This window comes from Corvus kubaryi, unplaced genomic scaffold (genome assembly GCF_017639235.1).
Source record: "Corvus kubaryi isolate FWS band 111438036 unplaced genomic scaffold, C.kubaryi_AGA036_p1.0 37322, whole genome shotgun sequence".
Classification (NCBI taxonomy): Eukaryota; Metazoa; Chordata; class Aves; order Passeriformes; family Corvidae; genus Corvus; species Corvus kubaryi.
In genome coordinates this window covers 2709878-2737722 of record NW_024581101.1, presented here as the reverse complement: position 1 = coordinate 2737722, position 27845 = coordinate 2709878, and the positions used below count along the sequence as shown (strand labels likewise).

Below are 27845 nucleotides of genomic sequence, written 5' to 3'. Positions count from 1 at the left end.
TTGAAGGAGCTGCTGTTCCAAGAAGATCTGCCTGGAATGACACCCAGAGACACCCCTGAGTGTCCCCAGCTCCTGATGATGTCACCAGGAACATACTGGAGATGCAAGGAGGGAATAACTCAGAGATGATCCCCGTTTAATTGAAATAGAAACGTAGAACACTTCAACATATTCATAAATGTCATAGATTATTTCATGTATTACAGGATACTCAAAGATGGGCTGTGTTCTAAACCAAGTACAGCCAAATCCACATGGCTCCCATGCATGATGGATTCAACTAGGAAACAAACCAAAATTGTAATCAATTAACTGAAGAAGACAACGAGCCTATATTAAAATCAATACATATGTACATATATGTATATAAACACATAAAACACACATCTATTGCTAAAAGCTCCAATTTTCCTTTGCAATGAGGTGAATTTCCAGTGACAGAGTGACCTTCAAGTCAACATGAACCACCTCAGCCTATGCCAGGACACTGTAAAGGTGTTTGTTCAGAAGAAAATGAGACCTCGGATCATTGCAAAGCAAATACACACAAATTTGTGCCTTTAATTTAAAATGGAAGCCCCAATGTACCATGTAAGAGCCTCCTAAGGGAGTATTTCTGCACACAGGAGACTGGTTCTGTGAGCCCAAAAATATCATGGAGGGGAGCCTGTGAATTCCTACAGCTTCTTTCAATGCCATTTCAAAAAGAGCCACTTGCTCAGATTAAACACTCTTGGATCAGAGGAAGGAGAGAAAGAAAAATGTCAATGCAAAACTAAAACTTGTCCTGTCAGGTTCAGTAAGGACAAGAATTCAAAGGCTTGAACGTACCAGGAGTTTCAAAGAAAATTACCCAAAGCTGGGATTATGTGTCTTCCTCAGGTCCTATCCCTGGAGTTTACCTGCATCTGCTGTGCAAAGGGCTCACACCTTTCCTGGGAGAAGCAGCCAGGGTTTGGGTCACCCTCTTGGCACTTTCAAACCCCTTTGATCCCACAGCTCCCAGCTATGGCAGCACAGATCACCCCAAAATATCTTTACAGCATTGATGCAACCAACCAATCACATCAGAAAACTTTCCCATCTATTTAAGGGCTGTCACCCTCATCTCCTGGTATCACCACTGGATTTGGAGCTTCTTCATTTTAACTTTGAGGTGAACCATTCCTTCCATAAATTTTTAAAAATCAGTAAGAACATATTTCTCCCTTTGAGCTCAGCTGCAATAATTTTTCATTAGCAGAACTGCGGCTGGGTGTGGGACAATCCCTCAGGTAAGACACAACCCCTTATTTAACCACGCCATTTAATTTTGGGCTTCATGAGATTAAAGTTCATAACCAGGATCCATCCGTTCCCCAGGAACAGAAAAGATCTGTTGCTGTTTCTGCTCTTTCCTCCATCCCCTAATAAAACCTCATTTGAGATTATCAAGTTCTTCCCAACCTATAATCCAAATGCTCCCTGCTGTTTAGCCTGTCCCTGAAAACTAACGAGAAGATCCCGTATCTCACCTTATTAAAACATCCTTCCTTGCAGTTGTAGGCAGTTTCAGCAATTCTCCCAGACTGAACAGGCTAATTTTTCCTAGAAATTCTTTAGAAATGCTCCCTCAGCCATTCCCTGGCATTGCTGGTGCTCAGCTGGACATCTTTTCCCTCAGTTCCCACTAAAAACCCAGCCCTGGGCAATAAGAGCAATTTTCCATGCAAACCACTCTGAATATTCCACCCTGTTCATGCTGTCCTTTCCAACATGCATCTTATTTACATTATCTACACATTGAGCAGCCCTCCATGAAGGAGCCAGACCCCTCATGGGGAGCCAGAGCATCCCTTGTGTTTGTACATCTCCAGAGTCAGCTCTTTCCTCACGTCTTTCCTCCCCACGGTCACGCCGGTGGGCTGGGGTGGTGGGATGGCACACACGGACTTGGATCGGCTCTCCTTCCCTTCCCGAGCCTTCTCTGTGTTCCCCACTGTGGGAAGAGAAAAACCATGAGAAACATCCCTCTTTGTGGGTCAGCAGGAATGAAGAAACACCAAGGTGTCCATGTGCTCATTGGGGATGAGCTGTTCCGCTCCAAGGATCACTTCCCAGTTTTAAAACAGGAGACAAAGGTCAGTGTTTCCATGGAAGAAAAAGCCCAAAGGCAATTTAAGCCCAGTTTTATACTTTGAAATACGTAAAGAATTTGGATCAATATCATCATTCTTTTGTCAGTTCTCACCTGCAACTTTGCAGAACAAAAATTCCCATCAGTGGCTACCTTAAACCAGCTCTGGAAAACGCAGTGTCCTGCTGGAGCACCTGGAATGTCATGTTGTCACATTAAGGGACTTTTTGGGGGGGTGACCATGCAACCATAACAGAAGGGTTACAATCTCCTTCTCTGTCACTGCTGTATCTCAGGGGCCACGGTGCTCATGTGTTCCTTGGGATGGAAAAAACTTACCCAGAAGCAGTGGTTTTTATCACTTCTCTCTGCTTACACTCGTGCTTTTCTTCAGGAAGAACATAAATGAAATATTCCTGGTAAACTGTGGATTAAAACAGCTACATCCCAGGCTGGATGAGGCAACCTGACCTAGTTGGAGATGTCCCTGTTTGTAGCAGAGGGGTTGGATGAGATGGCTTTGAAAGGGCCCTTCCCACCCAAACCATTCACACCAATCTCGGGTCGGGCTGAGAAGGCCCTCGGCTCTCCTTGCTCACTCATGAGGCTCATTTAAGGAGGCCCACTTCCATCCCACATCCTTCCTGTCACCTTCTGGGCCATCCCAAAGGGATGAGGGTGAGCAGGGGAGGGCAGGGAATCACCCCCAGCTCCCCAACTTACCAGTGAAGGAGCGGCAGAGCTTGGGCTGCGGGGTGGCCTCGCCCTGCGCCGAGTATGAGTCCTCCTTCTGGGACTGAGGGAGAGAAGGACTTCAGTGCTTTGTGAAATCTGTTAACCACACACCTGCCTCATAAGCCAACCCTCTGCAATCCCTCAGGATTCCACTCCCATTTGTTTAACTTTTGCCATGTAAAAACAAACAACAAAAAAAGAAGGATTGCTAAAAATAGACTGAAGAGATGGCAGGAAGTATTTGCAGATGCTGATTTGCTACGACATAGAATCATGGAATGGCCCGGATTGGAAGGGACCTTAAAGATCATCTCACTCCAATCCCTCTGCTGTGGGTGGGACACCTCTCACAGGACCAAGTTGCTCCATCCAAACTGGCCTAAAACCCTTTCAGGGATGGGGCATCCACAGCTCCTCTGAACAACACTGGAAGTTCTTTATGGACCGTCAGAAATTTAGAAGTAAAACTGAGCCACTGTCAGAGGCTTAAAGAATTAAAATTGCACAATACAGCAATTATGTTTTGAATTCTGGAAGAGGTCTGAGCTCCCCAGGAATGGTTCAGCAGAGAGGATGGGAAGGAGCAGCCCTGGAGCTGGGAGAATGGGGCAGGGAGTTCGAAAGGCAAAGCTGTCCCCAGGACATGGATGTTTCTCACCTTGGCTGTTCCCCTCGCTGGCTGCAGGCCAAGGAGGCAGGTAAGGAGCTGGCACTAACGAGCTCCCTGTCCTTTCACTCCAGTGCTAATCTCCACCCTCCAGGACAAAAAAATAGGAATGAAAAAAATAAAAATCAGGTAGCACAATGCTGCCTGGATTGTTCGGTGCCTCTGCAAACTGGGAATAAGTCTCTCACGCAGCTGTGATTTGGCACCTCGGTCCAGAAACCCAGACTGCCAAAATAACTCTGGACACCTCCCAGCCTGGTTTTCTGTTTTGTTTTGGTTCGTTCTCCTCCCTCCCCTAACGAGGACCGCTGCCCTCCATCCCTTGTTCTCACTTTTATTGACCATTTTAATAACAATGCCTTCCCGGCTCCGGCAGCAGCGCCCGGCTCCCTGGAAAGCCATTCCCAGGGGCATTTAACGATTCTCAGAGCATGCTCCATGAAAGGGCTCCGGCATAATTACCAAAGGCACTGTGTCATTTACGCACATGGCTCACAGGCAGCTCCAAATAAGCTCCTTCTGGGGGAGTGCACTCGTGTTTTGGCAGGAGAAAAGAGGACCAAGTTGCCTGGCTACAGGTGCAAGGATTTTCTGGGTCCTCCGTGGTAAATAAAAGCTGTCCTGGGTCTCAGAATCCACCCTGCCAGTGCAGGCTAGGCTGGATCCCTGCCTAAAATAAGACAAGCCCCAAATGCAGCCGGTGCTCGGAGCCAGCAATGATGCACAGCTCCAGGAAGCAGCAGCCTTCAGCAGGAATTTTGTCCTTAGGCAGAGGAAGGCAAACTTTCTGCTGGAAATAGATAGTCTTGGAGTTAATCCTCTGGGCTGTGGTTCAGAGCTGAAGTCACCTCGTTCTCCTGCCAAGGTCCTTCTGCCTGGTGTAAATCATTTAACCTGCTCCGGAGGGAGGAGGATTGTTCTTTTCTTGCCGCTTCTCCCTGCTTTTTCCCCGTTTGCTCTCCAAACTCTCCTTGGTGGAGGCTCCTAACACAGCCCAAGAGCCCCCTCTCAGTGCTGGAAAAGCACCTAAAGTGCAGGAGACCCCTAAGGCACCTAAAGCCACCCAGGAGAGGTGATTCAGAGTCACAGAATGGTCTGGGGTGGAAGGGACTTCAAAGATCATCCAGCTCCAAACCCAATCCCCCTGGCTGAAGCCTGGTGTTGGCCACAGACCTGTGTCCATCCTGGTGAGGGCACTGCTTTCTCCTGTGGAAGGAGATGGATCATCCAGCAGCCAAGAGGAACTTGGCTCCTCCCCAGCCTGGTGAAGCCACCAACCCACACAAGGATGTTCTCCCACACATCCCTGATTTTGTCTGGGGGCAAAAGACCAACCAGCCCCTAATAAAATATGAGTTTAGCTGAGCAACAACAGCTTCATATTTAACAGCAAAGCTCTCACCAGCATCACTAAAAAAGATAAACAGACACTCACCAAGAAGAAAAAATGGGATTTCTACTGAACCAAAGGGATTTTTTAATTATTCCCTCAGCTCCTAACGCTGCAGGTATCACCAAAGCTTTTTCCAAGACTGGCAATGGAATTGCAGGAGTTTCACCAGCACCAGATGGGTTTCAGGGGCCCTTTGCTGGAAGTTTGTTTCCCGTCCCTGGATTTCCAGTTGGATTTGCAAACACAGTTGTAATGCCTCCATCTCGTGGTGAGATGTAGAATAGAAAAACGTGGGGAGCGACAGCATCCAAGTTTTTCTTGCTGACTGAAAACCTGGAAGGCCAAGCCTTTCCTTTGGGACTACAAAGGATGGAATAGCTGGCAATCAGGAAAAACCCTAACACCAACTATAGACACTTTCCATTAATATCTTTTTTTAATCAGGAAAACACTATTTTCTTTTCAACTTGGCATCAAAGAAACATGAGTAGCTGCTTTTTCCCCAAAAACTTGTAAGTATTGAGCTGCTTAGAATAGGCTAAAATCTACTTTTTAGCACAGTGTTCCTTCTTTCTGCTGACAAATTCTGCAATCTGTCCTCCTACAGCACAAAGTAACAGCATTCACCCACCCTCCTTAATATTATATAATATTATATATATAAAATTAATACGGTGTTAATATTTCAGGGCTCTGTTAGAGCATTATCCCTTCACTTTGGGGCATCATTTTATTTCTATTCACAGTAAATGAGGCAGCTATTCTTAAAAATTAGCAGAAAAGCTGCTGGTGACACAAAACAGGTCTGGCTTCTCCTTTGGGGCACTGAGGGATGGTTCTCAGGTTAGAGCCACCCTTACCAGTGTCACTGGGATCATCTCCCAGGTTGGACAGGACAACCTGATCTAGTGGAAGGTGTCCCTGTTATGGCAAGGGGCTGGAAGTGGATGGTCTTTAAGGTCCCTTCCAACCCAAACCATTCTGGGATTTCCATCTGCTTCCCTTTGCCTGGCACAAAGCCAAGGTGGCTGCAGTGAAGGGGTGTGAGCAGCACCAGCAAGTGACTCCAGTGACCCAACAGTCAGCGTTCAGCATCTAATTGGCATTTTCCACAATCCCCAGGGCATTTCCCACCCTCAGAGGGCATCTTTCACCATCCACAAGTCAGTACGACAGAGTGAATCCTACTGCTTTTGCAATTCCCCTGTAAATGTTCTGTTCCCCCAAAACCCAGCTGCAAGCACTCAAAGGAACAGGAGAAACAGCTTTCCCAAAGCTCCTGAATTTCCTACCAAATGCAGCAGAGAAGGGGAATGCAGGAGCACAAGGGTTAACAGTCAAATATCCTTAAAGTAGGGAACGTCGTGCTCAAAATCAGCCGGAGTTTGATGTTGCTCTTTTGAAGTTTAATTATACCAAATGTTCTACAGGAACATGCCATGTTCTTGCCTATCTATTCTGAATTGTAAGTACCAATCAGCATGTAAATGATCAAATTAAATCTTTTAAGTTGTTTGCAAGAGCCAGAACACTTTTCTGGGAAGGAAGGGCTGAGCAGCAGCAGCACTTGGTGTGGTGCTGCCGTTCTCGGTGGGCTCCTCCATGATTGGCACTTCCCCAAGGAAATTGGAGTGGAAAAAAGTCCACAGCACTCCAGAGTTCTTGTGCTGTCATGGAAAATGACTGTCTAAATAGGGACAGGTGATTTATTTCTTTCTGAAAGGTCATTTTGTTCTCCTCAGTGATGGAGCTCAGCTGCCCAAATTAGAGATCACAGCTCGGAGCTTGGGACAGTGCTCCAGCTCAAGCCATCAAAACCTAAAACTGGGAGAAGTGAGTGAAATTTAGGGATGGCTCAGAACTTACTGCAAGCACCAACCCTGCCAGAGCTCAAAGAGTGTTCGGACAACGCTTTCAGGCATTGTGGGATTCTTGGGGTTGTCCTGTGCAGGGCCAGGAGCTGGCTTAATGATCCTCATGGATCCCTTCTAACTCAGGATATTCTGTGATTCTGCACTGCTGCTGACCTGAGCATTTGGGAGCAAAATATGACAAGGGTTAAATGCTTTTCCTCTAAAGAGTTATGGAGGATGGGAGGAACTGAAAAGACCAAGCCTGCTCCTCGTGCATCATTCCTGAGAATATTTTTTTTTTCCCCACAGGTAAATGTTGGCCCAGCTTCTCTCACCAATTTCAAAAGAGCAGAAGTCTTCACCAGGCACAGACGCTGTATTAACCCTGTTTCTCCTCTGATTCAGAATATGAACCAACACGGACCTATGCCATGTAGTAAATTGGAAAAAAATTTCGTTCTCCCAGGAATCTGGTAAGCAAAACTTCCCTCTATTTTACTTCTTTCAAGCCTGCCCAGAACTGTAGATGTGTTTAAAAACACAAAAAAACCTCACCTCCAGAATGAATAAGAAAGATCACAAAAATGCTTCTGTCCTTTCAAAAGAGTTGGGGGGAAAAAAACACTGAGCAGTTTCAAATATTTACAGTCCCTCTGGATCACTGACAATGAGGGAGACAAAAATCCTGTCTTTGATGAAATCTCCCAGAAAAGAAAACATGGGAAACCAGACCTCAGGATCTACAGAGGGCAGCCCAATCAGTAACATTTGCTCAGTAAAGAGCTTTCCCAGCACTTTTCCCAGGGTGGAAATCTGTGTTCACAAAGCTCTGAAAGGGGTGCTCAGGATGGCTGCTTGGTTTGCCAGGAGCTGGGTTGGGGAGTTTTTCCCTTGGTATTTCCTATTCGCTGGAACACGATTTGGGATTGAGACCCCTTTTTTGTTTTAACTTAAAGTAACAAGATTTGTCTTTCAAAGGAAACACCACCAGCAATAACCAGGCTGTAGGGAAAGTAGCCTGTGCATGGTCCTGCTCACCTGTGCTCCCTCTTACCTCCTTCCTGGAGCTGCAGGTGTCGCTCCCGCTCACTTCCACCAGCAGGCTCTTGTGCCGCAGGATCAGGATCTCCTTGGCCTGCTCCGTGGGCTCGCTGTCCCCAGGCAGGGTGTGCCTGTTGTACGCCGGGCCCTGCAGGGACACCACACAGGCTGCTGGACACGGGACCATCCCTGCCCTCCCTTCAGGAGAGCCTCCAGGATCCTTCCCCCACTGCAGCCACCCCGCCCAGTTATGGGGACACACTGATTTAGGAGAGATGGGGCTGGAAAGAGGCACAGAAGGGAGATGGGACTCCAAACTGTGGTTTTTTACATGAAGTCAGCCAAGAAATCACTGAATGACAAGACTGAGTTACAGCTGATAGTGCAGATGACAGAATGAGTGCAATGACTCTGCTCGAGGTGCCTTCACAGCTTCAGCCCCTCTAATGTTTTATATCAACCCCACCTTCCCATATAAATCATGCAAACAGTGGGAGCCATAAATCCTCCTTCAAAAGCCACCACCCAGGCTGAAAGCTCCCAAGTTGAAGTCTCCCACTAACACCAGTGGGAGCTGGGATAACTCTGTCACTACAAGGGGTTAGGCTGGATTAACACAGGAATAAGTGCAAACAGGAGCTGTGCCTTCATCCCTTCACCATGTCCGTAGGTTTCTTCCCAGCCTTATCCCATTGCTTCCCTCAGCTCAGCAAAGGGACAGGAGGGGGAGGCTGATCCCTCTGTGCTGAGCTGCCCACACCAGCCCCACTCCTACAGACTCCATATTTTGTGTGCAATCCTTAAAGCAAAGGCTTAGGTGGATTTTAAGGCTAAATCTCCCTATGAACAGCAATTCCACTGTACAGCCCCAGGCGCTGTGTGAAACCCCAGACATGATCCATGATTCTGTAAACAGCAAGTGGGGTTTACGCCCTTTAACCACTTGTACCTGTTCCATGGCAAAACTGCTGGGTGGATTTAAAACCTCTGCAGATTAATTCTCACTCACAGATCTCTTCCATAGGGAAAAAATGTACCATGAGGATAACCCCATCCCTGCTCTGCCCCAGGAGCTGCTGCTGGATCTGCTAACCCAACGCCTGAAGTTCCACGTGCTCCTCCTTTCTCCTTTTCGCTGCCGGGTACCGATGCCGAAAATATTCCATGAAATTATAGGCTGACTGGGTGAACCTTTCAAAAGCTGTCAGGCAGCAAACAGAAATGTGCCACTGACTTGGAAACTGGATCTGGCTCCACACAGCCAACTATTCTCTGCTCACAAAGAGACATCCTGGGTAATTATGGAAATATTCATAACATCTGCTCGGGCTGTTCGGATAACCGAGGAAATTTGTGTTATTGGACACTTAAAATATGGATTGAGGGAAAAGTTATACCATCCTCCTGATCCGGTACAGGTTCCTCGCCAATATTTCCTGTATGTTGTCCAGGACATTGGGATTTGGAGTGTCATCCAATTTTTGGTCTGTTATGACAGTCCTGTCGCTGCTGCTGCAAAGGAAAGCAGAACACCTTATTTTGGAAGATGAACAAGAAGTGCATCCCCAAATCTCAGTGCCCCTTTGGGATCCCACCACAGCCAACAGGGCCAACAGCTCATCCTTGCAGATGGAGCTCATGGCAAAGCGGGAATTTGGCATTTGCAACAGAGCTGGGCTGTCCATGTGCTCCCTGGTGGATAAAAGAGCCACGGGGAGCTGCAGCAGAGCAGAACCATCTGTGAGGTCTGAAGTGGCCATTCAGAACATTTAACAGTGCAAACCCATCCAAAACTGGGCAGGAGCCTCTTCCTCAGAGCACCATTTCCCTGTAACTCACAGGGAAACAAGTGACCCTCCATGTACCACCATCAGTGCCGAGTGATGCTCATCCATCCCATCACTTTTAGCCCCCAGCTGCTGACTTTTAACTGGTGTTTGCTCACAGAAAGGAGGGGTGGGCTGGGCCGTGGCCCAGCTGCCCGGCCTGGGCCAGCTCGATGGCGTGTTTGCGCTCCAGCTTCTCGTAGAGCAGCACGATGCTGGACTTGGGCTGGTCGTACTCCCTGAGCAGGATCTTCTGCAGGTATTTGCTGTTGAAATACTCCAATCTGTTGGAGAACAAAACGAGATGGGTTTAGCTTCCCCCCGACTCCCCAGCACCAACAGACCTGAGCAGAGCAGCAGGGTCATAGCCCACCACTGCCCCGTATTCCATTAAATTCCATTAAATTCCATTATATCCCATTATATCCCATTAACTCCTCCTCAGGAATCGATGGTCCAAGAGGTCAGTCCCTAATTATTTCTGCACTACAGTACATGAGTCAAAATATTAAAACTTCACTAAATACAATAAAAACTCCCTGGAAGTGCCAGATATATCACGAACTCTTCTAGAAGTGCTACAGGCACAAGCAGCAGCCACAGATTTAAACACTCCCAGATTCCCTCTTGAGCCATTTCCTCTTCCTTTCTGCTCAAATTGTTGAATAATTTAGGTTGGAAAAGACCTCTGAGATCATCAATCTCTCTAAGATCTGCTCACAAGGAGCCAGGATGCTCCTCAACAGCAGTGACTCCCATACCCTCTAGTGGTACTTCCAAGCATGGGCATTCCTAAAAACATCTCTACCCCCCTACATCTATGTCTAGACCAGCAAGGAATTAAACCTGGTAGATTGTTTTTAGTATATTTTATGGTATTTGTGATTTTTTTTTTTAAATCTAGCTGCATTTTTTAAAATTTTAAAATGTACACATTCCCAGAATTTGATGAAAATTGAACACTTTACTACAGAAGTCTGTAGAGATCCTCTGTAATTTCAGTCCACAACAAGCAGTGCTGCAAACTCAGCTCTTTAATGGTAATTGTGCACAGTCTGGGACAGGCTGTGTGTCATGGCCATGGCACTTCCAGCAGATTTCTTTGGGCAAGAACAAACACAACAGGAGAGGAGAAAGGATCTTTTTAGGGTGATGCACAAGGAGGGTCTGCAAGCATGGAAGTGCCCTGAAAACCTGGTGTCCGCTTGGACAAGGAGAAGCTGCTCCTCCATCACCTCCCTCGTGCCACAAGGATGAGCAAGGCCCAGCTGCCCACAGCGGAAACTTTGGGAATAGAAACCAACCTCCTTTTTTCCCTACACATGTACACAGTTGTATTTTGGCAAATCCTTACTTGTCTTTCCAGTAATACTGTCCCCAGTGTCCAGATATATCTTCAATGCCAGCCAGCAAATGATCCAAGAACTAAAGAGGAGAGAGGATTTCACTCTACGCCGGTTGCATACGTGATGAACCCAGCCAGCAAACAGCAAAAGCCACACACACAGCAGGGGATGCTTCCAGCTCGGGATATGGAGCTGGGAAACAAGAAGAGACACTGGGATAATTCTCCATTCACTCATCCATTGGTGCTGGAGTACAAGGAGTGGTTTGCTCTCAGGTGCGGGCAAGCAGAGAATAAATGCTGAGGGCCATGAATCTGCTCTCCGTGATATGTAAAGGGTGGCTGATGGCTCCCATGTCCTGCCTTCTGGGCCTTGACAAGCAGAAAAGGCTCATTTTGGGCTTTTTGAGGAAATTTGTCTCAGGAGATCAGTATCTTTAGGATACAAATACAGGTAACTCACAAATGAAGTTTTGACTCAAATAATAAACACTGCCTTCCCCCAAACAATTCCTACTAAATGAAATCAGCATATCATATTTTATATAAATACATTATCATTGTTTAAAATTATATTAAAAATCCCAGACCAGTTGGGCTTTCCACCTAAAAGTTAAATCTCTGTAATTTCCCAAACTGCTTTCCCTCCTAATGGCATCTCTAAACTGGGAGAGGGCTCTGCTCTGCCCCCTCCACACTCAGGTACTGATGACCCTGGAACTTCCTACAGCTCTAAATTTTTGTAAAACTATCTTTTTGGGGGGGTCAGAGACAGAAAAGTTTCAGAGCAACTGGCTCAGCCCTGCAGCCTGGTGTGGGTTTAGTGCCCTCACATGGCTGTTGGCAGCTGTGTGTTTCACAAACACGACATTGGAGGGAAGCACTGAAGCGTCCCATCCCTGGAAGTGTCCAGGGCCAGCTTGGACAGGGCTTGGAGCAACTTGGGAGAGGGGAAGGTGTCCTTGCCCATGGCAGGAGGTGGAATGAGATGAGATTTGAGGTCCCTTCCAACCCAAATTACTCTGATTTCATGAAATTACACTCACACACTTTGATCATCACCCCTGTGAGCCAGAATACCCCAACTATCCAGATGGCAAAATAAGTTCGAGGAAGAAAGCTGGTTTTGGCTTCTACATCTTTGATTTCCAACTATCTGCATTGTTACCTTCTCAACTTAATTGGTGCATGGCCATTTTCAGCTCACACCTCCTAATAAACACATTTCTGAGACGATTTACCATTCACACCCTAACAAAAGAACAAAATCTTCTCTGTTCACGACGGGGAAAAGGCTCTTCAGCCTCCTGAGCTGTTGTGTTAACCTCAGACAAAGCCCTGCAGTCCAACCCCATTGTGAGGGTGCCAAACAGGTTTTACAAATGTCCTCAGCCCCAATGGCTTTATTGCTAAAGAAGACAATGACAAGAATATTCCTGAAGGAGCCATACCCACAGAAATGTGGCTGGGATTCAACAATTAGGTTCAGAAATATGTTAATTTTCCATTGGACACAGACACAAATGCAAAGGCTCAGCTGAGTGGGAGAGTAGCTGATCTCATGGAGCTGAGCCTCTCCCTGAAGTCCTCTATGACTACAAATACCAATGGTTGGATGGTGAGAATGAAGGGAATGAAATCCCACCTTTGGGTTATGGATGTAGAATCATGGAATGGTTTGGGTTGGAAGCTCATCCCATTCCACCCCCTGCCATGGGCAGGGACACCTTCCACTATCCCAGGTTGCTCCAAACTCCATCCAACATGGCCTTGAATAATTCCAGGGATGGAGCACTTCAGAGGTTCCCTCCAATACAGCACCAACCTTTATCCTCCCTTTCCTCATTTTTTTGCAAAAATATCTGAACCAATGGTGGTGACGGGACTGGAGAACACATGGAGGTTCCTAATCCTGAAAGAACCAAGCCTCATTTTCTTTCTTTCTCTCATTCCAGAGACCAGAGAAATTGGAGTTTATTAAAATGCCCTAGGGTATATCACTGTGTCCTGCAGCCATAGGGAGGAGGAGGAGAGAAGATCCAGCAGGCAGGAATCGTGCAGCAAGATTGATTTCTTTAATTATTTTACAAACTCTTTTATAGACTTTTTTCTTCATACTCTAATTGGACAAGGATCAGCCACCCCTTGGGGTGATTGGCTAAAATCCTAAAACATCCATTGTCAAAATATTTTTCTACTGTACCATAAACAAGACTTTTCAAGGTTGCAGGTGTTTCATTATTTACAGAACTCTGCTACCTCTTCTGTGAGAAAGAAAAGTCTCTCACAGACTTAGAAAATAGCAAGAAAATCCTTGCTAGCAGCATTTTTGTATCCACAGGAGTTAGGCCAGAGCTTAAAGTTTTGGGCAAGAAATCATCTTCTCTCATGTTTGTGCACTACCTGATGCTACCTCAGCCTGATTGAGTTGGTGGCTGCTCTTCCAATGCTAAAATAACCCATGGTTAGGAAGCTGAATAGGGACTTCCCACATGGAAAGGGGCTGACTTGCAGAGGATTTGGGTAAAACTGCAGATCTGCAGGGTCCCTGGAGACACACACATTCCAGAAGGTATCAGAAAGCTCTGGCCATGTATTGATGGACGCTCCACTTACCCGAATGTGGATCTGCTCTCCCACGGTGGGAGCACTCTCCCTTTTCCTCTTGACAGCCAACAGGTCAACAAGGGGACGGATGGTCATTCCCTGCAAAGTAACCACGACACTAAAATCAGCCTTTCCTCACATCTGGTTTTCCTACACTGGAACAAAAGCCACGGGCATGGGGCTGAGCCACAGCAACCTTGTTCTGGGGTTCAAGCAGCCTCTCTCACCTGCCCTGCTTTCCTGGCAGGATAAAACCTCCGAAGCTTCAACAGGACTAAAAACTGTTCTCCCAGATGTACCCCAAACACTTTGTTTGTGCCTCATAGGAACTTGCCAACGGGAGCTCCCGAAGAGGCTTCAGGATGGGGGGAGGCACCGAGGGGAAACCTCCGCTCGCCTCCTCCGGCCTCTCCAAGACCACAAAAAGCCAACCAATAATTCCAAGGTCAAGCCTGTGGTTTGCTGTTGCTTGTGGCCTCCCAGACGGAAAGGGGCTTGAAACAATCCAAGTTCAAATGCCTGAAGTGAGGATAATCCTTGAGATTTCTCAGCATGGAGCCTCCGCCAGCAATTGTCTGCTCACTCCTTGAGCACTGTGTGTCACACACCATTACTCCAGCGATCTTTGATGGCCAGCCAGTGGCTAAGTTTCCTAATCAAAGCATCCACCTGGTGGCAAGGGTCAAGGGAAAAGTTTTAATATCCTTTAAGCCTCGTGAGAGAACTAAAATGCTGCTGTGGTGTGTTTCTTAGTCTGGCTTCCGTATGAAATGACTTTTCCAGGACATGTTTACAGCAAAAATGATGGAGTAGTTGATGTTTATGAGTTCTGAATGTCACAAATGCTGGCACGGAGGACAGTTGAACACATTTTTAATTGGAGAAACAATTAATGTGTCATTTTAATAGCTAATAGCAATAAAAAATGTGTCGCTATTCAGAGTCAATAACACAGAACTCACAAATTCTGAAATAACAGATATTACAAAAATTAAGTAGACACTGTGCAATTTGGCCTCTTGCCTTCCTGGATAATCAGGCACAGTTGTTTCCATTTTAAAGCAGCGTTTGGGACTGTTATGGGAATCCCATGTGTCATTCAGGCCACACATCATTTCACAGCACACCTGCAGGTCCCCCGTGACGCTCCTCCACCCACCAGGGATAACTCATCCCAGGGAGTGTCTAACAGCTCCATCACAGCTCACACGTTTTCCACCTCCAGCAATCCAATGGGACAGTGCAGGCATCAAACAACCTCCCCCCTTCACAATTATTATATTTGCTCAGAATTTCATGGCAGAGGTCAGGGGCCAGTAAGTTGGGAGAGCGAACTTCCAACAGTATTTGATCATAAAACCACACCAAGAGGCAGAACAATGAGTGGGTTTGTGACATTCCAGACAAGCCCAGAGAGCTCCCCGGAGGACTTCCTGGTCTACATGGCACATATCCAGCCTGCCTGGAAGCACTGAGGACTTGAGAATTGCTCAGTGAACCTCCTCAAAATGATTACCCAGGCTTGTTGCGGGAAGAGCCTTATGCAACTGGGTTAGGAAGGCCAAAGGAGAGGAGTTTCCTGGCTTGTGGAATGCACTGATAGAGCCATGGGCAGCCAAGCCCAACTGCTCACGGGTTGGCCATTCCTCTGTAGCACAAGGGTTTCCAGCCAGCAGGAGCAGGATTTCCAAGGGAATCATAGGATGAAGTGGGTTTGAGCTCTGACAAGATGCTTTGCTGGCCAAAACCACCCTAAAAGGTCCCAAAGGATCTCTGCCTTGGTTTCAGTCCTATTTTAACACAGACACTCCCCATCCAGTCATTATAGAGATCACTGTGAATGTAAAGAAAACATTTTGCACAAAACAACAACAGAAATGTTCACTATGCAAAGAAGTTGTTTCACAGCAAATATTTTTCTTGCCCTTTCCACACACAGTGACCATGAAAGAGGCTGGGATGGTAAAAATATTCCCTCCCCAATAATGCATCCATCCATGTGTCTGGCAGCAGCACCACAAACTTGATTTGCAAACCCAGGTTTTTGAAGGTTCACCTTAATCCCTGCTTCTGTTACATTTACCCATCTTTTCTGTGCTGAGCTCCAGCAATATCTTTCTGCCTCAGGTTTTAAGCAAGCTTCCTGGTTTTTTCCTCCTGCTGTTCTCGTGGTGGCCCCGGCACTGCAGGTCCCTGGAGCCCCAGCACAGCCCCTCTTTGCAGACACGACGTTCCCGTGAATGGCTGAAGGTCAGGGGCTCTCCCCGGCGACACGGGGATCCTGTTTAACTCTCACCCTTTTGCACGGGGATGACATCACCAGCTGAGCTTTGAGGGTACACAAAAGCCCTTTTCCCGGCCCAGGGAAGGGTTTCCCGGAGCCTGGAGCTGCCGCCTTAGAACAACCTTTGTGTGAGGCTCAAGAGCTGCTCTGCATGAGCGGACGTGCCTGTGGACCGGGGCTTTTCAATTTCTCACCCACATTTGCATCTTAAAACTTGTCAAGCTCCACCTAAGCACATACCCCCCCACCCTGGCCCCTGCTCTCTCCTTTCAGGCTGAGGCTGTGCCCAGTCCCACTGCCCTGCGGCTCCCAGCTCCGATCCCATCGGCACAACACACTCTGATTCCTCCTCCACCACTTTTCCAGCTCACGATGAGCATTTAGGTGGATGTGGGGAAACAAAATCAACCCCAACCCTCCACATTGTCCAAGTGCTCGACACCAGCCTGAGGGGTTCAGTCAGGAAAAGCAGAAGGAATTTTCTCTGGGGGTGATGCTCAGCCTCAGTGCCACTTGGCAGCTGCCACCACTTGCCACCATCTCCCAAAGGCCCAGAAACATCTCAGCTCCCTCCATCCGAGGGCAGGAGGGGGGTGGCTCCTGGTCAGCAGCTCCACACGGACCTCATGTCCTTCACCAGGAGCTCCCAGGGAGTTTTTCTACGTGAGATCTTTCCCAAACCTCCACATTCCACTCACTTCAGTCCTGTGGAGACCCACTCTTCACTTTTTGGGATAAACACCAGGTGGACATCAGCCTTGCTTACTTCAGCACCAGACAAACCCAATTTACCCACCACATTCTCCTTCAAATGTGGCTGTGTTTGCCAGATGAACTAAAAGCTGTATTTTAGAGAAGCCCTTCGAGACTCGCAGCTGGTCAGAGAAGGGCAAGGAGACATCCAAGACCCTCATCCCACAGGAAGCTGCAGGAATGGTTTTACCACTAGATGTCACAGCAATGCCGAGAGCTGCCGCTCCTCCCGAGCCGTGGAGCACCAGAATTCCTTAAAACTCAGTGCTGGAGCACCAGAACTTACAGCCCCAGCGTGAGGGAGAGGAACCTTCTCCATCAGACTCCTGGAGGGGACCTAATCCCGAATCTGTGCCCAGCACTGGTTTTACCTGTATGAACACGGTGAAGAGGATGACAACAGTTGTTGCTGCAATGAAGAGCTTTTTCCTGTGGAAGTCAGGCAGCAGGAAAACCAAAGAGAAGCAAATGGCCCCTCGGAGCCCCCCGTAGGCAATGATGAACTGGTCCTTACTGGTGATGGTGTTCACGTGAAATCTGTTCACAAAGAAAGTCAGCACCAGAACCCCTGAAAAAGCAGGAAAGAAGATTGAGGCACATCAATCAAATAGAACAAGAACAGTTAGAGAAAACTCATAATCTTGCGTTTCTCAGTGAAACATCATGGAATTGGTAAACATCAACCATGAGGAACTGGCCATGGCACAAGGGGGTACATTCCCAATATGCCACTGGAGAATTTTTTTTTCCAGTCTGATCCAACAGGTTGAAATTTGCTTTGTCCAGACAAAACTTAATCCTCAGCATATTTCTGATTTGGGGGATTACGAATATTGACTGGCCACAGTCCCAAAATATTGATTAATTGATTCATTCTAATTGGTGATAACAAACAACTGAATTGCTCAGATTACAAATGCTTTTGAGGCAAATCATCAGCAACAACTTAGCCACAAATTACCCTCCTATTTCCCAAAGTTTCCAAGCAGTAGCTTGGATAAGTAGCCATATTCCACCTGTGTTAATGTTATTTCTTTCCCTCAGATTTATACTGTACACATTGAAGGCCACGTGAGGTGACACACCAATTGCTGTGATTTACAGCCATTTGCAAGTGCACAAACAGATGCAGAAAGGTGCAAAAAGTCAGGCCTTAAATCAGTGGGCCGTGATTTTAATACCAATGGATGTGATAAACATCTTATTTCCCAAAGATTAATGGCCATTGTGAGAATTGATGGCCGTGCCTGCCACTGACTTTTGGTAGGAATTATTTGGAGCCACAGCATTGTTGCTTTTCTAGAGGGTGTTTGTAAAAGACATAAAAACAGTGCATTTAATATGTACATATCAAATATCTTCCCACACACCTCCAGCTAAAAATATCTGAATTTTGACTGTACATTGGAGGAGTTTGAAGAAAACAAAAAGCTGGGGATGTTTGGGAATAAGGAACTCAATAAACTGAACCTTGTGACACCTTCCCCATCTCTGGAGCTCTGCAGAACCGGTGCCCAGACCAGCAGACGGGAAGCACTTGGGTGTCAAGGCTCTTTGTAACTTAAAAAATAAATAAACAAAGCCTGCCTCGAATCACATCCACCCCTACTCTACAGCTCAGGCAGTGCCAATGATTTAAAGGAACAAAATTTACTTGAGCTGATATCCCGGCCTTTGTCTTAATTTAATCCTTCCTCATAAATTATTATTAGCATTCCCTAAACTAATTCAAGGCCAGTTTGCTCCGAGAGACGACATGCAATTAATCACTCTGAGCAGAATGTATTTTCTCCTGGAGATACCTTGGGAAAGAGCAGGAGGAAATCTCCCCAGGGCTTGGATGTCAGCAGAGCCCCAGTGCTTCCATGCAAGGCTCTGTTTTCCTTTTAGATGATCTTCCTCATACAAAAAGAATTCCCCAGATTTCAGCAGAACCATTTCTCAAATATTTAAAGCACTGGGAGTGTTCTATGAAGGACTGGGGTACAGTTTACACACCACTGCCCACCCAAAAATCCCCAATTCCTGCAAGGAAATGCAGGGGTACCTCCCATTTCTGGATCAGTGCCTCAAGCACCTCCAGAATCCTAGAATCCCAGAATTGTTACGATTGGAAAAGCCCTCCAAGATAATCAAGTCCAACCATTCCTCCAGCACTGCCAAGGCCACCACTAACCCATGTCCCCAAGTGCCACACCCACACGTTTTTTGAACATTTCCAGTGCTGGCATCTCCACCACCGCCCTGGGCAGCCCGTTCCAATGCTTGGCAACCCTTTCCCTGAAGAAATATTCCCTACTATCCAATTATTAATTAATTATCAATTAATCCCGTGCTGCTGGATGGCTCTGAGCAGGCCAAAGTCTAATTTCAACCACCATCTCCAAGGCAGGAGCTTCCCAGCCCGGCTTGGTGCAGCCCCTTCCCAGTTCTCCCCATCCCAGCTCCCTGACAGCTTCCCAGGAAGGTGCTGCAGGACAGGAACACCCTGTTCAGGACCACTCAAGCAACTTCCAGCCCTGGTTTGTGTGCTCTTATTTAATTCCAGGGGGATTTTGAGTGGAAAAGGGTTTTCTCTGCTAGCTGCAGCCCGAGCCCTTCCCTAATAATGTGCTGCATAATTTGAGCTGCTCTCAGAAGGGCTGTGCTTAGGGAGGATTTTTGGGGTGCTTTTGTAGCATTGTTATGTTCTTATATCTTGCAATGAAGAATTTTTGAACTAAGAAAAGCCAAATTCACTCAGAACTCCTTTTATCTGGGCAAATAATTTAAGAGAAACCACTTAATGGTAATAAAACACTTGAATGTACAAAAAAACTGACTAATGAGCACATTTCCAAGTATGGTGCACAGTTATTAAAACAAACTTTGGCATGTCCTAACAGCTAATAAACCCCGTTCTGCTCTGCCTTGCTAATCATGGCCTAACCTATTTAAACAATTTCTTGATGTGTCTGTCAAATTCGAGTTCACTGCTTGACTCACTGGTTTGTAAACATAAATCCTGTTCTACGTCTTTTAGCTTTCAAATTCATGCCAAAAATTTGTGCTGTTATACTCAAAAATATTGTTAATATATAATAATACCCATAACTGAGGCACTCGGCACTCATTAGGTGCCAAACACTGAGGGAGGAATGGAGGTCCAGCTTCTCCCAACATGGAATCAGCACAAGAGGCAACTGAGGAGAACGGAAAAACAGCACATCTATTTTTTCTGGTCATTTACAATGCATGAAAATGGGATCCCAGGGAATTCTGGGACCAGGACTTGGGTTTTCATCGTAATTGTGGCTAAAGAAACTGCAGAGATCAGTTATCAAGAGAGTGTTTTCATGCCTTGCTCCTCATTATCACCAATTTTTGGTCACTTTTTTGCTGTGAGGTTGGTCAAACACCCTGACAGGTTTTCCAGGGATGCTGTAGAGTCCCCATCCATGGAGATAATCAAAAGCCATCCGGACACAGTCCTGCCTGCCTGACCCTGCTCAGGCAGAGGGTTGGACCAGATGATCTCCACAGACTCCTGCCAACTTCAACAATTCCCCAATTCTGTCACTTTCAGCCCCGACCTGAAATTCTTGAGTAGGAGCAGAAGTATCCTCACAGTTGAGGTGCCAAACCTCATCTACTCAGGACAGCTATTGGAATGTTCCTCCAGTTTCCCAGTGAAGGATGCTGCAGTACACGAGCTTGTTATGAATTAAATCCCTTAAACTGCCACAATTCAGAATATGGGTCAGAGGCCCCGTGCTTTTTCACGGATCTCTGATCCCAAGGTATGTGCCTACAAATTCCCTCCTGTTGGGAGAATATCAAGGGACTAAGAGACACTGAAATGGAAGAGGAGGTCATGGCAATGGAAGAGATCATGGCAATGGAAAAGAGGTCAAAAAGACAGAGGCATTGATAAAATAGATCTCATGAGAGCTTCTAGCTACCACCAGTGAGTCCCCAGAGCAGGGAACTGCAGCAAGATGCAAGACCTGGAATTGAGTAAGAGGAGGAGTAGGGAAGCACTAGCTGAGATGTCCCAGATCAGTCCTAGCATTCCCCTCTGGAATAATCACACATGCAGAGCAAGCAGGAAAGGATGATGGAGGGGCAGAGCATCCTCTCATCGAATGGAATCCCATTCCTCACTCCCATAAACAATATACATGAAAAATCAGTATCTACAATTTCCCCTACCAAGTGCTCTCCAAATGAGACAGAAAATGACTGTGAAGCAAATGTAGGGCCAGTTCCACTCGTGGTTTTCTCCGATGGTGGAAACTCCAAGGAAGATGAAGATGAGGGTGTCGCTCACGCTGCTCCACATCTTCATGAAGTACTTAACTGTGGTGTGGGATTTGAGGGAGATGTTGGCCTCCACGTAACGCTTCATGCCCATGGCACAGGAAATGATGCTGAGGAAGTGAAAAACAAACAATGGAAAAGAAACAATATGTTTTTCTGCTTTAAAACAGAAAATCAACACATCAGTTTTGAAAAAAGTGGGTTTCATCAAGTCTTGGATGTTTGCAGACATTTCACTGAGGGGTGATTTGCTTCCTCCATCAGGCCAAGAGTATCAGGACCACCAGGGCAATAAAATACTTTATAGGTTGCCCAAACTGTCCAAATCTGGTTTTTAACAGATAAACAATTCATCACCTGTTGCATTTTATCAGAGCACAAAGCAACACCTCCAACTAACACCCAACTCCTCCCATCCCAACACAGAGTTTCCAGTTCTTTACTTCACCAAACTCCGACCTTGCAATTGCCTGGCAATGTTTCATGGATAATTGGTTTTTCAAGTTGCAGGGAACATGGAGTTAGCCTAATTCATCACCTTTTCAAATCAATACATTTTCAGGCCAGCAATCCTAGAAGGTCAAAACAATTGAGTGCTCCAAGCGCTGAAGCTCCATTTTTTATATTTTAATCTGGACCAAAACATTTTGTTCTAAATATTGCAGCAGCAATAGACAAAGGGCTTTAGATTTCCAAGATCTGACTTCCATTGCTGCTCGGTAAGGCCATCCGTATTTTTATTGCATTGAAAATGGCTTCCACGGGGAACATCACGATGTTGGATCACAGAAAAGCCAACAGAGAAGCAGATCCTCGGCTTGTCCCTGGCTCTGGTTGAGATCTGGTCACACCTGCTGTGACCAGGACAGGTAAGTGGCCCAAACAAAGGTGTTGAGAGAGGTGGTGGCTCACCCAGAACTATCAACCAAGAGCTGCTCAGAGAACTGCCAGGCAATTACTGCTTTACACTGAAAATACCCCATTTAACCCCAGAATTTCACAAACTCTTCATATTATTTTGAAGACACAAACATTTGGGTCTGTCCGAATTTAAAACTGGGCTTTAGGGAGAGGATTTGTGGCAAAAGCAGAGGATAGGAAAGGTCAGAATTGGGAAAGCTGCCATGCTTTTGCTGAGGAATGGGATCCTTTGTTATCCAGCAGCAGGAGACCAAGATTCAAATCCTTTTTTCACCAAATGTTTGAGTTCACTTATTTCATCTCCTAAGAAAATCTACCAATACATAAAAATATTTTAAAAGTGGTCTGGTTTGATTTATCCTTTTTAGGTCTGACCTGCTTTGCCAGAAAGAGCAACAGGGATTGAACCACAAGCCAAAAAAAATAAATAAATTCTTTGATTTCTGTGTCTGCCTCAATAAATACTGAGGAATACAGCTCCAGTTAAAAACTAAGAAATCAAGTATTTATGGGCAAGTAACTTCCAGAGCTGTGGTTTGGGAATGCTTATTGCAGAATGGACATGGGATCACAGCAGGGTCACGGAAAGGGAATAAACGTGTCTTGTCCTGGCTAAAGACGGACATTGCCACCAAGGCAAGGAGCAGGAAAAAAAAAAAAAAGAGAAAAAGAAAGGAAAAAATCAAACTAAAACCCATTTGCAGAACAGTTTCACAGACTGAGCTGTATGCAGATTTTTAATATTTTTCTGGACTATGCAGAATTGATTTTTTTGGCAATCAAATTATTTTTCAAAGAAAAAAAACTGCCAAAAGCTGCTCCTTATAATACAGTATTCCCTGGCCACAGCAGAATGAATTGTTTGAACTCCAGATCTATAAGAGAAGCATTTATAATTTGGCAATTAGGAGGGCACAGTGCAGGAATCAGCTGCCTTTGCCATTGTTTTGCTTTAGAAAAAAATGCATTATTCAAAAGAACAGCAAATGGGTTCCATAATGGGTACAGCAGATTGTGATTGATAGAAGGAGACACCATTAGGATTGAATGTTTTCTGCTCCACGATGATTATGCAGCATATTTATTTCACTGTTCTGCCTTGCACTCCTATAAATAGGCTTTTCCTACCTATTCCCAGAGCTGGAATTGTTTTCAGTAACACTCAAATATTGCTCCTATTAACCAGCCGAGGAAACAAAATCTGCAAGATGCAGGAATGGTTTATATCCAAAGCAACATCATTAGTTTTAAAATAGATCTCCCAGATACTCCTGTGCCAAGCTGGGAGCCCACTTCATTTTTTTATTTTCTTTTTATTTTTCTTCTCATCAACTGCACAGTTGTTTACACTGCAGCCACGGATGCAGGGTAGGTGCACTCTGGAGTCCTTGGGGAAAGTTAAGTGGTTGTGATCCTCAGCACCAGCTGACTCAGTTTGGGTAGGAGAACCACACTCAACAAACACCAGCCCACAGAATCCAGAAGGGCTGGATTGCTCTGGTTTTCCTCTCTCTCTGCTTTCCAAGGTGGGATTTTGGTGAACATTGGGGTCATTCTGGCTGTTTTTGTCGCAGCATCTGCTCTGCCAGTGAGATTCCCAACAAGGTAAGCACAGAGCTTAATCAGTCTCTTAAAACTGAAGGATCTGGCCCAAAACTATTCGTTTTATTGAAAGACCTACCCAGTTAAAAGAAAAATAAATGAACTGAATGATCTCTGGCAGCTTTGGCTGAAATTCACCAGCAGATTTCCAGTGGTACCAGAGACAGAGACATTGTGTGGCACCTGAGCCCATGAGCTGTGTCCGAGCTTCTGGAGCCAAGTCAGAATCTCCTAAGCAGAGGTTTCCATTCGAATCCTCTGCTCCCAAAAAGCAGGAATCTTTCAGGCTTCAGTTCCCATCCCATCACTCTCTGCTCTGTCACACCAAGGGCTGCCAGGCAGGACACGCAGATGGGGAAGGGGATGTGAGAACAGACCTGCTGCAAACCAAGACCAAACCATTCCAAGGAGCTGACTAAATCCTCCTTGTAACTCTTCTCATGTTGGTTTTGACTAGGCCACACGGAAAATAACAAAATAAGCCAAGAAACTTCTTCTGGCTCTGCCAAACCTACCAGACATCCTACTGTTGGAACATTCAGCCTTTCCAAACAAAAACCATGGAGCTCAAACAAACATTCCTCAAAAACCCACATAAATCCATCAGCAGCCATCAGTGTGCAATTTAGGAAACAGAGTTACACTTGGAGAGAGCCCTGCTTCTCGTCATACACAGACTTCCAAACTTAGGAACATTTTGGGTGTTTTTCAGTGAATATAGGCAGGAAGTTCTCCTGGAGAGAGGAGCTGCTGGGCCACACTTACGCCACGATCCCAGAGAGGTGGAACATCTCTGCAGTGAGGTAGGACAGGTAGCTGTACAGGAACACGAAGAGGGGCTCGATGACGCGGATGTCCTTGGTGAAGCGCGTGGTGAAGGCGGCGGTGAACCCAAAACTCAGCCCCACTAAAACTCCTCCCAGCCCAACCACAAAGAATTTTCCAACTCCGGCAAAAACATCCACACTTTTGATGGTTGGCATCTCACAGAAAGAGCGGAAGAGCTTGTAGAGCACCTTGGGGTGGAAAGGAAAGAGGGAAACAGCTATTAACAGGATGTCCACCAGATGTGGTCATGACACTAAATCCACTGCTGGGATTTCTGCCAGTGCAGCGTCACCTCCTGCCCTGGAGGTCTGGCTCCCACCAGGGCACTGCGGTGGTCCCCATGGACACTTCTGTCCCCAGACATGGAGTCAAAGAGAAACCTGAAAACTTCTAAGTTCACATGAGTGCTGCCCAGGACCTCAGGCCAGAGAATTGCACAAAGAATCCTCTGCCAAAAGGGGTTGTTGATGCCTTTTCCCTCAACAAATCACAGAATCACTGAGGTTGGAAAAGCCCTCCAAAATCATCAAGTCCAACCATTAATCCAGCACTGCCATGTTCACCACTAAACCATGTCCCCAGGTGCCACATCCACATGGTTTTTAATCACTTCTAGGTGTGGTGACTCCAGTGCTTGACCGCCCTTTCCATGAAGAAAATTTCCCCCCGTCTGCAATCTAAACCTCTCCTGGTGAAACTTGAGGCCATTTCCTCTCATCGTGTTACTCGCTCCCTGGGAGAAAAGACCAACCTCCCCCAGCTACAACCTCATATCAAGGAGATGTAGAGGGAAATCAAGTCTTTCCTGAGCCTCCTTACCTGCAGGCTGAGATCTCCCATCCCACCATTCTCTGAACCTCCTCAGCAGCATCCTCTGCAGGTTAAATACCCCAATTCAGGCTGGTCCTTACCACGGTCACAGCGTCATTGAGGAGCGATTCCCCAAAAACCAGGATGTGCAGCTTCTCGTTGACATGAATCTCCTCAAAGACGGCCAGCACGGCCACGGGGTCCACGGCGGCGATGAGGCTGCCGAACAGGAGGTTGTGCAGCAGGGACACGTCCTGCAGCTGGAAGGCTTTCACCTGGCAGATCCCATACAGGGAAAAGCCGATCCCAAACACGTTCCAGATGGTGCCCACCACCGCGTAGAGCAGGATGGTGCCGATGTTCTCGAAAAAGGGGCGGCTGGGCATGAAGTAGCCGGCGTCCAGCACGATGGGGGGCAGGAGGTAGAGGAAAAAGATGTCGCTGTCCATCACTGGTGGTGATCTATCATTTAATCCATAGATGATTCCCCCCATGATGAGTCCCACAAATATCAACAAACAGCTTTCAGGAACGACAGAAGGCAGCTTGTTGTAGAGATGGAACCCTGGAGGGCATGGACAGATAAAACTGGTGTTATCTCGCCAGCCCAAACCCTCAGAAGGTGCCCACACTCCCACTGACAGCAGGTTACACCTCAGAGTAGCACAAATAAATTCACACAGTGAGGGTGAAGTCGCTCAGGAATAGGATAGAAAATCTAAAAATTACGGAAAATACCAAAATTTCTCAAATTAATGTCAGTTCAGACCTGATTTCATCATTGCATAAGGTTAGAGAGACATATTGAGGTAATAAACAAAAAGTAATAATCTGCATAAATAAAACAGTGTTTGGGATTATTAATTATGTAAACTTGTCAGCAGCCCATCTTCAGCACTAACAGAAATAGCAACTGCTAATTTTAAACACAATACAGATTCTATACACTAAAAAAAAAATCACAAAAAGCCTTCCCAGTAATTACACATAGGTCCACTTTTAATATTATTTAATCATTAGCATTTAAAGCTAAAAAGCTAAAAAATGCCCAATCAAGCCAGTCTTGTGCAATGCCCAACATTAGAACAACCACCACAAGTACAAAGTGAGTTATTAAAAGAACAAGTCATTGAAACAAAGCTAATTTGAATAGAAATAATTTTTTAAAAATCTCTGAGCATTATTATGTCTTCATGCGTATGACTAGAATTGGAGTCTCATTATGTAACACAAATGAGACAAAAAGACCATTTCTATCTGAAAAATTCTCATCTAACTCAATCTTAGAGACTTCTCTATCCTGAGAAAAAGAAATTAAAAAAAAAATGCTGTAAGATAACTTTTATAGCAGTAATTTAACAGAATTGAAGACAATTCCTGGAGAAAAATATTTTCACTTTCCTGTGCCCAGTTTTGCAGGGAAACAAAGAAAAGATCAGGTATTTTGCATCGTTTAAACTTTTCTTAGATGTCATTGCACAGACAATTTGTGCAAAGAGATTTTATTTGAGGCTGTGTAACTGAACATGGATGGAATTATTCCTTGGCCAGACACTGGGCACTTTTAGAAGAATAAGGAATCTTCATTTTAAGATAAAGATGCCAGTGGACAACATGCACAGAGCGTGGCTGGCAAGAAAATCAAGCTGAACACACACCTTGGTGTGTCCTGCAGTTAAATCAAATTCCTCCTCCTGGAAACCTGGTATTTTTCCTCCTAACAGCAACAGCATTCCCAGGTGTGAATTTCTAGATGGAAAAACACCATTTCCAGCCTAAAATGCTACTTGTTTTCCACCTGTGCAGCGTGTCTGGCACACAGTGTGTGAATCCTGAGGGTTTGGCGTGTAACCTCAGGCTCCAAGACTGGAGAGGAGGTGAAGCAAACGCCACCCCTGCCCACACCACCCCCACAGAGATTCCCATCCCGCCTCATCCTCTCAGGAGGCCTTACCTATCTTAGCCAAGGATGCCAGCATGATCCAGAGCGTGATTTCAAAGGGCACCTGGACGTGCTGGTAATCCAGAGAGAAGAACGCGTGCTCCGAGGAGTCGTTGCCCTGGGCTTCCTCGGCAGCCCAGCTGATGTTCTCCAGGATCATGTCTGGCTCCTGCAGGGCTCCCACCCTGGGGGCTTGGAGGATGCAGGAGAGCCAGGAGCCAGCCAGGACAGATGCAGCTCTGTGTCCTTGGCTCTCCATGTCCCTGGAAGCCGCTGGCTGCTCCCGCTGCGGTGGGTGAGCGGTTGGAAGGTTGGAAGCGCTGCTGGAGATACCGGCACTGGTGGGGGCAGCTGCAAAGGGAGGAGCAAATGCTCCACCTCAGGCTGGTTTCCCTCCCCGGTCCATCAGTTTCCAGTTTGGAGATCCCACTGGAGACTGGTGGGTTTTGGTGCCACCTGCCCAAATAGGGGCTCCTCCTGTGGATGCTTCCTTGAGGAAACGCATCATGTGCCCTCAGACCAATGGCACAACTCACATTTAATCCCAACTCTTGATGTATTTTGGGTCCCAGTCCCTCATAAAGCCTTCTTGGAGGGGAAAAAAATAACCTTCACTGCTGTTAGAGCAGACAGACTTGACAGAACAGGTCCCATAAAAACCCCATCCCAAAACAGCTCCATCCCACAGAGGACTTCCCTGGACTTCTGCAGTGCCCACATGGAGAACACAACACAAACATTACTGGAAATCAGTTTTCATTTGGTAAAACAAGCAGATCACACAGTTTGTTGGGCTAAATACAGACCTGCAGGAATGGAGGGC

At 46.3% G+C, this 27845-nt stretch overlaps 1 protein-coding gene across 2 annotated transcripts; it reads right to left on the bottom strand.

The window, feature by feature from the left end:
• Positions 1 to 115: 115 nt before the first annotated feature.
• Positions 116 to 27608, bottom strand: LOC121665254 (sodium/hydrogen exchanger 2-like). 2 transcript variants are annotated; one of them, XM_042029254.1, is made up of 12 exons: positions 27035 to 27608; positions 25182 to 25645; positions 24208 to 24458; positions 20812 to 21029; positions 16992 to 17188; positions 13593 to 13682; positions 10986 to 11056; positions 9751 to 9915; positions 9203 to 9317; positions 7819 to 7953; positions 2840 to 2912; positions 116 to 1978 (listed from the first exon to the last, which is right to left on the bottom strand). In XM_042029254.1, exons 1-12 carry the CDS (start codon positions 27279 to 27281, stop codon positions 1815 to 1817), a joined length of 2190 nt encoding a protein of 729 aa, XP_041885188.1. In that variant the 5' UTR covers positions 27282 to 27608; the 3' UTR covers positions 116 to 1814. The 2 variants fall into 2 exon arrangements, with proteins under 2 accessions (XP_041885188.1, XP_041885189.1); XM_042029255.1 differs by having other exon boundaries at positions 9203 to 9314.
• Positions 27609 to 27845: the final 237 nt, after the last annotated feature.

Excerpts from the sequence above, each read along its gene's own strand:
- LOC121665254 (XM_042029254.1), bottom strand. The coding sequence starts at position 27,281 with ATGGAGAGCCAAGGACACAGAGCTGCATCTGTCCTGGCTGGCTCCTGG. Across the intron at positions 24,459-25,181 it reads TCAATGACGCTGTGACCGTG|GTGCTCTACAAGCTCTTCCG; the intron begins GTAAGGACCAGC and ends TTCCACCCCAAG. Across the intron at positions 9,318-9,750 it reads CCAGCCCACCCCTCCTTTCT|CAGCAGCGACAGGACTGTCA; the intron begins GTGAGCAAACAC and ends TTTCCTTTGCAG.